The sequence below is a fragment of the Excalfactoria chinensis genome, chromosome 1, assembly GCF_039878825.1.
Source record: "Excalfactoria chinensis isolate bCotChi1 chromosome 1, bCotChi1.hap2, whole genome shotgun sequence".
Classification (NCBI taxonomy): domain Eukaryota; kingdom Metazoa; phylum Chordata; class Aves; order Galliformes; family Phasianidae; genus Excalfactoria; species Excalfactoria chinensis.
In genome coordinates this window covers 93,795,694-93,810,103 of record NC_092825.1, presented here as the reverse complement: position 1 = coordinate 93,810,103, position 14,410 = coordinate 93,795,694, and the positions used below count along the sequence as shown (strand labels likewise).

At 36.2% G+C, this 14,410-nt stretch overlaps 1 protein-coding gene across 2 annotated transcripts in view; it reads right to left on the bottom strand.

Annotated features, from left to right (window-relative positions):
* Positions 1 to 479: 479 nt before the first annotated feature.
* Positions 480 to 14,410, bottom strand: part of USP25 (ubiquitin specific peptidase 25) — a 90,601-nt gene continuing 76,670 nt past the window's right edge. The window contains exons 20-26 of one of the 2 annotated variants that reach the window (XM_072333221.1): positions 14,258 to 14,353; positions 10,541 to 10,719; positions 9,624 to 9,702; positions 7,632 to 7,711; positions 2,903 to 3,026; positions 2,062 to 2,257; positions 480 to 1,557 (exon numbers count right to left, since the gene is read on the bottom strand). In XM_072333221.1, coding sequence (XP_072189322.1) covers positions 1,385 to 1,557; positions 2,062 to 2,257; positions 2,903 to 3,026; positions 7,632 to 7,711; positions 9,624 to 9,702; positions 10,541 to 10,719; positions 14,258 to 14,353 — 927 coding nt within the window. In that variant the 3' untranslated portion in view covers positions 480 to 1,384. The remainder of the gene's footprint in view (positions 1,558 to 2,061; positions 2,258 to 2,902; positions 3,027 to 7,631; positions 7,712 to 9,623; positions 9,703 to 10,540; positions 10,720 to 14,257; positions 14,354 to 14,410) is intronic. The other variant, XM_072333229.1, reaches the window with a different exon arrangement.

The window sequence follows — 14,410 nt, the reverse complement described above, 5'->3', positions numbered from 1 at the left end:
TTTCCTCAGTTATTTTGTTAGCAGAAATGAGAATACTCTCCACTAGAAAGCTTGCAATGAGAAGTTCAGTGCCGCTCCAATAAAGCCAACAAGCAAACATTCACATATTTTACTGTTCTAACACAAAATGTTCTCTGTAACGAGTAAGAATGAAAATAGTGTCAGGTAACAGGATTAATTAAGGACACATTAAACTTCTTTCTCCACAAAATAAGTAGCACTCTTTGTTTAAACTAGACAGAGTTTCAGTTCTACAAAACAAGCCCCGTAGAACTTTTCTTTCACATCCAACAGAAATGTGATTAGGACACACATCAGATTTCTCAGATTCTTGTTGCATCAATAGCAACACATTTCAAGTCAGGGATTAGTTGTAGTTTTACTTCTGGTCATTTACATAGCTAAAATACCTGGGTTATTTTTTGTTTGTTTGTTTTTAAAAAACAACAAAATCAATTAACCCTTAAGATCCGCCAAGTCCACTTTTTCAAAATCTTTATTTTCTCTATTCAAATCAACTCCTAAAAATTTTGCTTAGAGATTTTAATATATTTCTAATGAAAATAGTTTTGTTTTTTTTTTTTTCTTTCAAGCTTTTTCTAAGAATAGAAGTGAAGTATCATTGTTGTTTTGCTTCAGAAACCAGTCCTTGTCATCAGAATACACGTGGCATAGCCACACACACACACACACAGAAGTGTTCAGGTGCAGTATCATAAAGATCAGAAAAGTATATACAAAAGAATCCCAACCAGAAGTATATAATACTGCGACAGTTTTTTAGTATATTCACATACAGTAATCTCTGACTACCTTCATATAACTGTCCATAAATCCTGAAGAATCTTGTCTATAAAATGGAGTTACCCATCAATATACTGTATCTCTCCTAAAAATGCCCATATTTTACACTAATATACAAGGTATCTGCTTGCAAACACAGAAGTAGCCATAAATAAAACTTTATTCTTTCATTTCATTTACAAGCTACCGAGTACCATGTATTTACACAGCACTGGACACTTAAAGTAGTTGCAGTCACAAAATGATCCAGACAGCTGTTGATAAAGTAAAGGATCTTAAGATAAAAGCAAAGTAATACTGTAACAGAGAAGTGGCAAAAAAAAGCAGTTTTGCCATAATTATCAGACTTGCAAGTTGCATCAATTCTGGTTGAAACGACTGAGTGCCATGCGATTCTCAGCTTTAACTGTTTGCAGTCTGGCTAAACTTTGTACAGTCATTTCTCTTCTGCAGTTATTAAAATAAAAAAAAAAAAAAAAAAAGTTAAAAACTATAGCAGCAACAAGCAAACCCTGTGACAGGAAGGCAAGGTTTAAGAACTAAAAAAGTTTATACAGTGTGCTCAGGAAGGTTGCAGAATTTATCTTCCATCAGCTGGAGTTCGACTGAGTGACAACATGATTCGGGCGTATCTTTCACACAGTTCATGTGTGGAGTAGGAGGGTAACTTTGGCGGGTCATTGAAACCTTTAATCTCTGTAGAACAATCTAGTAGTTTTGGCAGGAAATCCGTCAGCTTTTCTTGCAAGTTAGCTGCAAATGAAAGAAAAGAAAACAATCATAAGCTTTTATGTCCGCAGGTGCAATTTTCCTCTTCCTGACCCAAACTGACTCTTTTTCTTTCTTTTTTTTTTACAGGGATAGGAGTATGAAGAGTTTCACTCGGAATAATGCACTTTCTTCAGTGAATACTGAAGGACACGTTAGTTCCTAGGAAGATGTTAGCATAAATACCCCTTCAAAGGGTCTATCAACATGAATGTCTTTCCTTTTGGGGAAGAAAAAAAAAAAAAAAGAAGTTTCCTTTAAGGACTTTGTTACATATAGAAAATATCGCAGAACTTCATTATTATGCATGGGAAAAACTGCTGTTCATTTAAATGTGTACAGTATTACTCTAAAGTCATGGTAATTCAAAATATGTTAGCAAAACACAAAAGATTCAGGCTCTGTTCAAGACACAAACCAAAATATTTTAAAAAGTAATAAATAAAAATCAGGAGCGTGTGAGCACCTTATACTTTAATAAATACTTACGTTCCATTTCTTGTCCAAGATAGGAACACCAACGATTTCTCATATCTTCCACAGCAACAATATCTTTTTCTTCCATTTCATCCACCAGAAGTAATGGCAAACATGGGACAATAAGCTCATTCATAATGATCAGGCCATTGTTTACTTCCTGATCATCTCCTGATTCAAACAGTGCTGCAGCATGTTCATTTAGTTTCTTCACGTACCACCACAAAAAAGAAATTCTTTAAGTATACAGCATTTCAAAATTCACCATTCTGTTTTTGTTTGCCTTATGGCAAATCTGCAATAACAACTGAGCTTTAACGTTCACAGCAATGGTACATAAACTTTATTAAACCATTTGATCTTGTACTACTCTCCTCAGGCCACTTCAGTTGATACCTGCCAAGTCAACTTTTTCAGCTACTCCTTTTCAAAACTGAGGTCCTACTGTCTGCTCTTGCCTAGTCTTACGATTGCTAAGAAACAGGTGACACAATCAAGGAAAAAAAATCATACTCTGCTGATACCTTTTTCTAAACATTGGCATCCCTGTCCAACTGCAATAACATTGCAAGTTCACCCACCAATACTGCCCACTGTTGCTTCTACCTAGCCCAGACACAACAGCAGTGAGAACACTACTTAGAATGATAAGGAAACTGATTACTTAAAATAAACACATGCATTATTCTCACTACACACATTTCTTCCTCTCACCTTTTTCTTATTGAAATCTTTGTAATTTTTAACGAAAATGCTTTGGCTTTTGGTTTTTTGAAAATATGGCAACATTGCCTAATTTGTTAAAGCTATGTGGAAAATTCAACTTTTGTAGTATATTTCACCCTTCACTTACTAGCAAACATTCTCGTCTGTAGTGAGATATCAGCTCTTCATCATGCCCTCTGTATGGGCCTTTGGACAAGAGTTCTTTGTTATTCTGGTAAGCATAGATAAGGTAGAGCAAGGCTTCCATATAGCTAAAGCAAAGTAAAGAAACAAAGTTGTTAGATGCAAATCCAGGTAACACCTATTTCAAGTTAACTACTATGTTCTTCATAGGATATGCAACTTCACTTACTTGCTTGACTGCAAATCCAACCCTCCCCATCCATCTCTTCATAATGTTGCTTTTTCTACCACATATATTCTTCTTTTGTATAAATTAGAACAATGTATTTTATTATCAGGCTAGATAACTTGCACATGAAGTGTGATCCAAAGCTCACTGACATAAACCTATATCATTTCACCCACTTCAAAAATGGCTTTGGATTAACCTTGAATATGCATGAAAGCTTATTTTTTTCCTGTATGCATTTATGTCACATTAGAATTGATCTTCTATTGCCACTACCCTGACTGCGTTCTATGCCTGAGCAATAAAACTAACCTTAAAAATAAATTGTGAACTTTCAGCCTCGCTAACTTTTTTTCTGGACTAGTGAAGTCTAAAGCGACGTAGGATGCCACAAGAGCATTTCAAAATCAGAAGTATCTCTCTATTGGCATTTCTATCTGTAACCTAAATGCAGATAATAAAAACACGCCTAACTGGTAAAGGATAAGTAAAAGAGGGCCTAAGAACCTAACTGTTAATAATCAACAGAGATCTCATCACACCCCGTTCAATCATCTCCCCTCACACTACTGCATACTATTTCTAGCTAACATCTTAAATTGTTAGTCCACTGACTTGCAGAAACCGAGTTAAGACAGACAGCCACTGAAAGCAGTTCAGGCAACTATCCTATAAACAAGCAATTAGATGTCTCATTTTAATTCAAACAACTAGAAGAATTGGGAGAGAAATGTTCTAATGGAGCATTAGAAGAACAGTGTATTATACACTCGTAGTGAGAACAGAAAGTCAAAGTTAGAGCTTAAACTACCAATACATCAAACTACTAAAAGTGGCTAAAAATTATGTGTGAGCACACAGAGCACAGGGTACATGAAGAATACGTCAGAATTTTCCAAAGTAGGCAAACTCGAGACTTACAGTAAGGCCTCCCAACAAGACAACATAAAAAAAAGGGAAAAGGTTACTTTAAATAGCAATGGTTGCTTAAAGCTTTACTTTCAAATATCACTATTTTTTCTTGTAATCCTAAATATTTCCTACTTAATATATGACTTATGTACAATTGCTACTCTCTCTCTTTCTGTCCTCAAAATACAGAACTGTTTCTATTAAAGCAAGAAATCCTATGGCCCTCTTCTTAAGTCCATGTCTGCTCATAAAATCTCTCCAAGCCACAAACTAACGCAACTAACTTGACAGCAGAAATGTTAATGTAGGAAGACAGTGGAAAACATGACTGCAAGAAACTGGGACTGATGGATACAAAGCCAGAGGAGCCAGACTTTCTATTCCTTTCCATTCTTGGTTCAGTTATTTGAGAAACTGCAAGCCGAACTAACGATGTCAACAACTCAGTTGATCCAAATTAAAAACTTGTACCTGGCAGCTGCTTTATTCCCAGATCCTCTCTCCCGCTCTGAGAGTTGCGTAATCCCTACCTGAACCAGCAGCATTGCTACCTCACAGGAAGGGAAACCATTTATCATCATTATTGTTGTAAAGCCAGGCTCAAATATCTTACATATCTTGAGAATTCCGGGAATGTAACTTTAGCTTAAATTAAGCAAATAGATGCTAGCTTTTCACATATGAATTGCATTTAGCTTCCAGTTCGTTAAGTCTGAACTTAAAATGGCATGCGGAATTATGGAGCTCACTGGGTCTAGACTTTGGAAAGCACAGGTATGGATAAATTAAACTTTAACATGTCCTACAAATAAATAAATAGATAGATAGATAAATTCTGCCAAAGCTGAAAAGTCAAACTATTAACAATAAAATAATAATAATAATAAAAAAAAATAGAATCCAACTGCTGCTAAGGTCTAGAGTTTATTTGCTTTTCGGTCACTACCATGAGAACAAGCTACAAGCAAATGCCCTGCCAAGGTTCCTTAGTTGACTACATTCACCTCACCCACAGCAGTTTCCTACTCAATAGCACAGTCAGAGAAGGTATGCCTAAGGACCCTTCAATTCTTCACCTGCAGTGAAAAGGCCTTGTGAATCACCATAAAGGATCACAGTGAACTCTGAAGCTAGGCATGACTCTTAAATCATGCATACTTTCAGGAAAAAACTTCAGCAAAAAACATACTCCAGGTAATTTTCAGAAATACTGAGAAACTATTGTTTCCTTTGCCTTCAAAGTACAGTCTTCCATGCCCAGCACTCCAGTACCAACACCTCTAAAAGTAATCTATTAGCATGGTAGAAGGAAAAAGTAAAAACATTTTTAATGTTTTTGTCTTTGCTCAGCACAGCACTATTGAGAAAATCAGATTCCCTGAGTAAAGGCTGTTTTTTTGGCTCCATCTAGAGACTGAAGGAAAATCAGAATAGATGATCAGTTTAGTCTCATTTTCAGAATATGGACAGTAGCACTGTCCTCTAAGAATATAACAAGTTGTAGATGTCGGTAATTACCTCAGGTGTTTGGGAACCAGTAGCTGAAACATGGGAGTGTCATTTCAACAGACGCCTTTAAATTAAGTCAATGGATACCCCATCCTCACTCATCCTTTAAAGCGCGTTTACCTCTAATCTAAGTGTCTTTGTATTAAATACCACTTGAAGTATTTATGAAATTGCATTCACTGACAAAGGAAATGAACGCTACACTTTCCTGGATGTTAGATGAGTCTGACAGTATCGTATTTTTTACATTTCTCACCAATATCAAAGTGTACAACTGGTCAATATAGGCTTGTTTTCTACCTGGGTCACTCGAACCTTTCAAATCAACATAAAAACTAGATAGCCGTAACGAAAATGCTGTTCAGCACATACAGAAACTAGTTTATGGTTTCTGTTAATTTCCCTCCCACTGGACCAAGGAGAATGTATTATTGTAAGAAGTGGAATAGTGAAAACACTGCAATTTTGCAGCCAAAACTGTCATGCTGGAGACCTAATGTTAAGGAACCAAAAGTACTTCATGCTTGGAGCATTATGTCCAGGAAAAGCAGGATTCCTACACACCACATTGCTTTCTTTTTTTCCTCTATAAGGGATCCAGCAATACCAGACTGTTTTGTGTTGGCTTTTTTTTTTTCAGTTAAGCCAAGCAATCTTCTGACCAAGTTCTATATACAAGCTGTTTAATACTAACAAACTGGGATGTGCCAATTTAGATTATTAGTAAACATACTAACATTTACTAATACAGTGTAGCAAACCTGAATTATGGGCTCACTGTGTTAACCACTACATAAACACATAACTTATTACAGAAATAAGTATGTTATTATCATTTTGTTTTGTTAGAGACTTTTTTCTCTGGAAACATACAAGACAAGAAAGAGAAACAGGAAGCAATTTGCTACACAACATACAGACAAGAAACTAAATTTGGCATATAGATACCACAGAATGGCTTGGGTTGGAAAGGACCTTAAAGACCACCTAGTTCCAACCCCTACACTAAGGGCAGGGCTGCCTTCCAACAGTTCAGGCTGCCCAGGACCCCATCCAACCCAGCCTTGAGCTGCTCTAGTGATGGGGCATCCAAAGCCTTTCCACGCAGCCTGTGCCAGTTCCTCACCACCCTCTGAGTAGATTTTTTTTCCTAACATCTAATTCAAATCTCCCCTCTTCTACGTCAAAATTGCTCCTCCTTGTCCTATCACTACCCTCTCACATAAAAAGTCAGCCTCCCTCCTGCTCAAAAGCCCCATTTAATTACTGAGAGGCTGCAAGGAGGTCCCCACAGAGCCTTCTGTTCTCCAGGCCAAACAAGCCCAGCTTTCTCAGCCTTTCAACAGAAAGGCTCTCCAGCCCTTTTCTCATATTCATAGCCCTCCTCCGGATCCACACCAAGAGCTCCGTGTCTTTCTTGGGCTGGGGGCCCTTGGCCTGGATGCAGTACCCCAGATGACGCCTTATAAGGGCAGAATATATGGGGATAATCAACTCCCTTTCCCTGCTGGCCAGCCCTCCTTTGGTGCAGCCCCAAGATACAAGTGGCCTTCTGATCTGCAAGCACACGCTACTTGCTTATGACAAGGTTTTCATCCACCAGAATTCCCCCAAGACTTCTCTACATGGCTGTTTTCTGTGTGTTTCAATCTGTACATGTATCTGGGACTGCATCAACTGAGGTGCAGCACCTTTCACTTGCACTTGCTGAGCCTCATTAAGCTTGTGTGGGCTCCCTTCTCAAGCTGATTCAGGTCCACATATATGTGTACATATGGTACAACGGAGGAAAGATTCTTATATCTGAGGAATACAGAGACCGTTCAGAGTAGGAGAGAAGAAGAAATAGAAGCGCTTGTGGGGCACTGAAGAGAGTTCATGACTTGATAAGGGACGAATAAGTGGAACTTAAAAGCATGAAGTTGTAGGAAACTGATCTAGATGTGAGACTGAAGAAATTAATTAAATACAATGAAGAACACATTAAGCAGTTCTTAATTTTCATAACAATTTTTAACTTAATCAATGTTACATATTGCCTTCAAATCACTCTATCATATTTGAGTTCTATACTACCACTTACCTCTTTTTTTGGAAAAACTCCAATCCTACCATGAGAAACATGGTTGTTTCCCTGAAATTTCTATAGTCTTGATGCCATCTCTGCATATAAGAAAGGGTATATAGAATTTCATCCACAAACATGAAATACAAGTATTTTACACACTTAGTGCTGAATACTCACAGTAAGTGATAAGGACTCCTATTAAGTTTATATGTTGGAAATGTCACTCTGAATCCCCCCTCACTCAATGAAAATAAGATTCTTAAGTTCCTACAATATTTCTAGATGAGTTTCCGGTGGGATTTTTATTAAAAACATAAACAAAACACAGGAATGCATTACCATTTGAACTGAAAGGAACACAAAGGTTTTTTTTTGGAGAACCACAGTCAGAATTATGAGAATCGCTGCTTTCCCCCCTCAACAATGTAGAGGCTAACAGTCTGTTTTTCTTCTTTTCATTACACACAGTTCTTTACTCAGAAAGTGAAAGAAAGCTTATATATAAACTTAATGTTAAGTTTCATTTAAGAAAGACATACAAAATGCCTGAACACATGCAATAAGAAGTGACAAAAAACCCAAATGGCTTGTACAGCTTGTTGAGTACTTCAGACTGTGGCAATGTTAATGTTGGTGCAAAACATTTAACTCGCTGCATCACCACTTATACAAAGTGACTACTAATACACTTTACAGATGACTGCTCTATAAGAAAAGATTGTCTTTTTTGCAGTTGGTTAACAAGCTTTTAATCATTCATTAATAGTTAAATAAGGGACAACATACCATAATATATAGCCACCTACAGATTCAACACAAAAAAACTTGAGAAGAAAGGTTCTATGAAATGTGAGTCTTATACTGGACAATGAGTGATACAGTCTTCAGAGTTATCACCAGCTATCTGCTTCAGGAAGGTGGCATGTGCCTTTAAGGGAAGAAGATTCCTCCCACTCCCTCATTTAAAGCTAAGCCCAGGATTGTTAATTCTACTTGTGCAATGCCTTACAGGAAACTTAAGTTTTCTGAATTGTGTGTAGCCTCACACAGCCTAAAAACACAACATTATGAGAGTTCTTTCACCATAGCCTTTGAGGGCACATTTTAATGTAGTAATATGTACTGTAGTTTCTAAACCTGGTAAACAGAAATGACAAGCTGGCATTTTTTGCTGTTGTTTTTGAAGGCAAGATTACTCCCATAGTCCTCCTGAACAAGCTGTTTTGGACCTATAAGCATAACAATGAGGTTTAAGTGGTGTATTGGAATCTACCCAGGATATAAATACGGCCTTTTCAGAGGCCTTAATGAACAATATCACAGAGAACTGGAACTTGTGTTGCAATGACAGCTACAGAGTTAGCCTTAAATATCAAATGAAGCGTTTTAGCAAATATAAGGCACACTTGTATAATGTCTTCAATTTACTCCTTTCTTTGTTTTCAAAGGTTTTTTTGTTTGTTTGTTTGAAGTAGCACAGGAGAAAAAAATAAATGCATAAACTGAAAATGTATGGTCTTAGCAAATGAAAAGATGTAGAGAAAGGTGTTAGTAAGAAAAAGGAAATGGTTGCAAAAAAAGCTGCATGAAAAGCACAAATGTGACCCTGAACCCTGTGACCCAGTTCTCTAGATGTTTAAAGCTGGCCTTAGATCCCTTTTACTCCTTCAACTCACAGCAGTTTCTGACTAGAGAAAGCCAATTGGTTCACACGGTGTTAAATTATGAAATACTGTTAGTGACGTCAAAGCACATTAAGGAGTATGGACAGAATCAGCCTTGACATTTATCTGTGGTTCATGTCAAATCTGACCTAGAAATTACAGATGTGGAAAAATTGGCTTTAGATCAACTGGTCAGAGCAGCTTGCCTATAAGGAACTTATAGGAAACTATAAGTTTCAGGAACTAGTTTCATCTTCTCAGTGTAAAATAAGAAGATAAATTCAGCATATTGATAATTATTTAAAGTTACAGTTGTTTAATTTACAGCATAAGAAATACTGACCTCGTATTCCTCCATGTTTACTTCATCTGGCTTTATCATTTCAAGCTTAGCTTGAGCAACCTTCATTATGTTACGGCACCTTATAAAAAGCCACAAGAAATCATGAAAGAGAAATTTTCAAAGAATATTATCTATATGAAGACAGCAAACTCAAACAGTTCAGAATACAGCCTTATACAAAACAGCATGGAAACACCGTGAAAAATCTGCTTGCTACTACCACTGCACAATCAGCAGAAGGCATGCTTTTCAAGTACGTGATAGACATTCATGCCACTTAGGAATTACTTCCTGGTTTATTAACTAAAATGTTGCATTACTCTTTTTTTGTTCTTTCAAATTTGAAGTTCAGATGGCTTGAAGCTCCCCAACTCTCACTTTGTGAAAGTAATACTAGAGGATTAAAACCAAAGACTGAACAGCTGTCAATAATTAAGAAATCAGACTAGCACTCTCTACCTTTCATTTTTTTATTTTGTTTTAGTAAGTATATGACACTGTCTTGCACTTAAATAAGTTACTCGTCTAGACTGCTGTCCCATTTTAAGAGATGCCAGGATTTGTTTTCTACTGCTGACTTTTAGGCCAGTGAAGAATCATGGCCTTAAGTGTTCCAAAAAACAGATACAGAGAACTGTATACAATTAGGAGCAACACTGAGGATTTTTCCTCACTTTTTACAAATAACAACCCAACTTCTTGTTTACTCTTTTTAATAGAGATTTTTATAAAGATTAGAACTTGCATAAAATTATTCTTCTACGCATTTTATACTTTCAAGCTATTAACTAGAAGATAAAGCCAAAAGTACAAACTCTTGTTCTTTTCACTACATGCATATCTGAATATAAAAGAGCATCTTTACACATCACAGAACTCAAACAAGCACAGGAAAAGAGACATGCTGATCTTATTACCTTTCATCAAAGCTAAGATTGTGATCTCCAAACTGTTCCAGTAACGTTCTCTCAATTATCTTCTTTGGTGCCTGGTTCTGGATGAAGTAAACTATTGCATGACGCAAACGGTAATCGCATTCAGGTGGTGGATCTTCCTGGGCTAATTTTAGCAGTCGCGTATATTCCAACTTAATTGCCTAAATAAATTTTAAAACATTCATTATTCTTTCTGGCTTTTAACTCAGACTTTTCAGACAGTAGGAGTAATTTATGTCCATGGCCCACTGACTACAAAAGAATTTTAACAATTCCATACCCTGCCCTTTTAGCAAGTCTGAACTACAGTAAAAAAACTGACAAATGGCAAAGCTGCTCCTGCCTCTCCCTGATGAGGGCTGCCAAAACCCCAAGTGGACCTGTACTTCAAAAGCAATCCCAGTCCTGCACTATATCACCCCTGAGAGAAGGTTTATCTAGACCCTAAAGAGGCTTCTTTAAGCATGCACTGTCCTAAAACAGTATAAAAGGCATTTTACTTTAAGGATTTTTCTAACATCTCTGAAGACCAAAAAGTACCCCTAATACATAGTTGAAATGCCAATACACAAATAAATTATATGTAAAGTTTAATGAACATGTGTGATTTTGAAAACAGCAAGTCAGAACAGAAATCACTGCACATCAAAAATTTTCTAAACAAAATACTTCAATATGGTTAGTATTAGCCTCCCATAAGGCAAAGACAGGTTCCTCACTGAGTATTTTAGGTCCACTTTTGAGCTTATAGGAAGAGCTCCCTTTGCCACACACTAGATTTTAATAAGTCTTATCTGCTATGTTTGTTAGAAATTATCCATTGAAACTATACAGCACAAACAAGAACAACAATGAGAAAAATAATTAGAAAAATGGTGACAAATGTTAGTATATTCTGTAATTTCTCCTTCAAAATATGGAGGTGATCAAACTGCTGTCTAATATTACAATCAATTTGAAACAACCGACCTAACACAGTAGTTTCACACATTAGTAGTCTCAATACCATATACATAGAAAATAAAGCCAGGCAGAAAATGCCCTATTCAATATTCCAATTCCCTTTATGCCTCTACCTGACAGTAGAATATTTCTTAACATTTAAATACTAGAAATCCGGGCTAATAGCCTCTACCAAGAAACATTCTGTTTTGAGACTGAAGACATGAGTAGGTCACTATTCATATTGGTTTAATCAGAGAGTGCATGGAGAACCTTGAAAGAGAGGAGAACATTCTGCATTCATATTTTAAAACACTAATGATACACATTATTATTAAAAAAGAGCTTTGGAGAACCAGTGATAATTATCAAAAGTCACACGCAGTGTTTCTATTATCTTACATCATAAGACATTCTACCATTAGAAAACAAACACAGATAACAAAGTTATTAAAGCCTCTTTTCTGAGGTTGGCATGAAATAAAAAGCTAATGCTGTCCTGCATTTAGTTCTTCAGAGAATTACCCAGATAGGAAAAATGCAAGGAAATCTAGATTTTCAAATACATATTTAGAAAGAAGGTAAATGTTATGCTCCAGATTCATAAATTCTACACACTAAAAGAAACAAAAAAAAAACAACCAAAAAACAACCAGTATTATTCCTTCAAACAAAATACAGGAAATAAGTATTGTGTGCCTCCGGTGGCGCAGCGGTAAAATTCCCGTTTGCAACACCAGGGGGCCCGGGTTCGAATCCCCCCCTGTGGAGCAGGGGGTAGAAGTGCCGCTCTGCTACACAGAGGGCTCGAATCCCGGGAGTTGGACTTGATGATCTCTAAGGTCCCTTCCAACTCGCACAATACTATGATACTATGATATGATACTATGATAAGTTTTAAGTTTCTCACTAAGAATGTTATATAAAAATCTTAAGGCAAACACACTGCAATAAACTGTGTATAAAGTTTAGAGACATATGACTGATCGATAAACATCTTAGTTGCTTTGCATCAGGTTAAGCCTGAAGTCTGAAATGTAAAGTAGGACTCAAACTTTGGCAGTAACAATGACTCTCATCAAATGGGCTTTATCTGCATTACACTTCAATAAGAACATCACAGAAATAACACCCAGTCTTTTGTAGATGCTTGTTATAAAAAACAAAGACACAAACAAAACCAGAGCAGAGCCGCATAAAAAATATCACAGAACCTTTCTGATAGCAATTCCAAGGAATAGGAGGGGTTTTCACCTCACACATTTCAAAATACGAAACCTGGCAGTAGGGTAGAATCACTTCATCTGCAAACATCCAGACTAATATGTTACTAAAAAATGAAGTATGTTTCAGCAATGCTAAGTTGCTTTGAACAGGACTCAGGAGGAAATGAGAAAGGAGACTTCTACTCTCTCCAACATTTCAGTTTTAAAAACACTTTCTCAAAGATAAATTTTACCCCCAACCTCCACATCTCAACCGAGCTTTTCATCAGAATGCTTTCATCATCAGAACACAATTAACGTTAAAAATAAGTAAATAAATCAGTGTAATTAACCTTTCTGAAAAAGAAGTTTGCGCTTTTTGATTTGCTTTGTTTTGTTTTTAATTAAAATAGCTTCTCATTAAGTGTCAAATTTGAAAACACAGCACTGAATGCCAAACAAAACCTATTTCATTATAGAAAGGCCATGGCACTTGTCTCTTCGATGCCTGATGGTGGGCATGATTAACAGAGACAAATGCAACACAGTTATAACACTTCAAAAAATGTCCATTTAAAAAAATGCACACACACAAAAAAACCCAAAAAACCCAACCTACCAAACATAAATAAAAAAAAGAAAAAAAAAATAAACAAGCAAACATGAGATGTAAATTTTTTCCACAGCAAAGGATCATAGAGGTGGCTTGGGATTTTTGTTTTGTTTTCGCCTTGTTTTGGGAGAGGGGTTCAAATGTTTTAAATGTTTTCTTTCAGCACAACTGCACCATAAAAATTAAATGGAAGATAGAATGTTACTCAAACTTTTTCCTCTCCTCCAGTACATAAAAATAAAGCCTCATATTTGAGAGGATTCTACAACATGTGAAAGTAATTCCCTTTTCATACTCTGAAAACTCAAAAAATTACAAGCTAAAATCTCCAGAAGTTTGCTTATTTAATAAAACTAATGCATCTTTTAATCTAGTTAGTGTGTGGACTAACAAGCACGATGAGCGTAACATCCAATTCCCTGTAACAAAACGCTGCATAAATAAACTGTATTGACATCAATGCCATTAAACAAAAGAAAAAGATTTTGATTTACTAAAAATCTTTTAAGGACAAAACAAGAACATTTCTCTGAAATAAACAAGTGACTAAACACTGGTGTACCCTGTTGAAAACACTGATGTCCCAAATAGTCCAACAAAGACATACTTATTATTATGAACAGGGGAAAAAACCACCAAACCTATTCTTATTGATTACCCATCCAGGTTTCATGCTACTTGCGGCTATTATTAAGATGTTAAATACAAGACGGTATATAAGTTACTGAACTCAAGGCAACACATTGCTAAATCAAGATGGAATCAGCTATAGATATTTCTCCCTAGCAGCGTTTATAATTTAGTTACTATTTAAATGGAAAACTGATGCCACAGAATACTTAGATGTGCTGGAACAGTCTTAATATGCATCAAAGGGTGGAGGGAGAAGGTATATCTAACATAAAAAGTCAGAGAAAAAATTGAAAATGTTAGTTGTACCTTAAAGAACCCTGCTTCTGGCCCACACCTGTCATAAACATTCCTGGCTTTACCTATAGCCATGATAATACCTTGCATGTTCGGGGTCAGCATGACCTGCCATAAGGGATTTAAGGTAAAAGTTTGGAATGATTAATATTTTAAGTTTTAAAT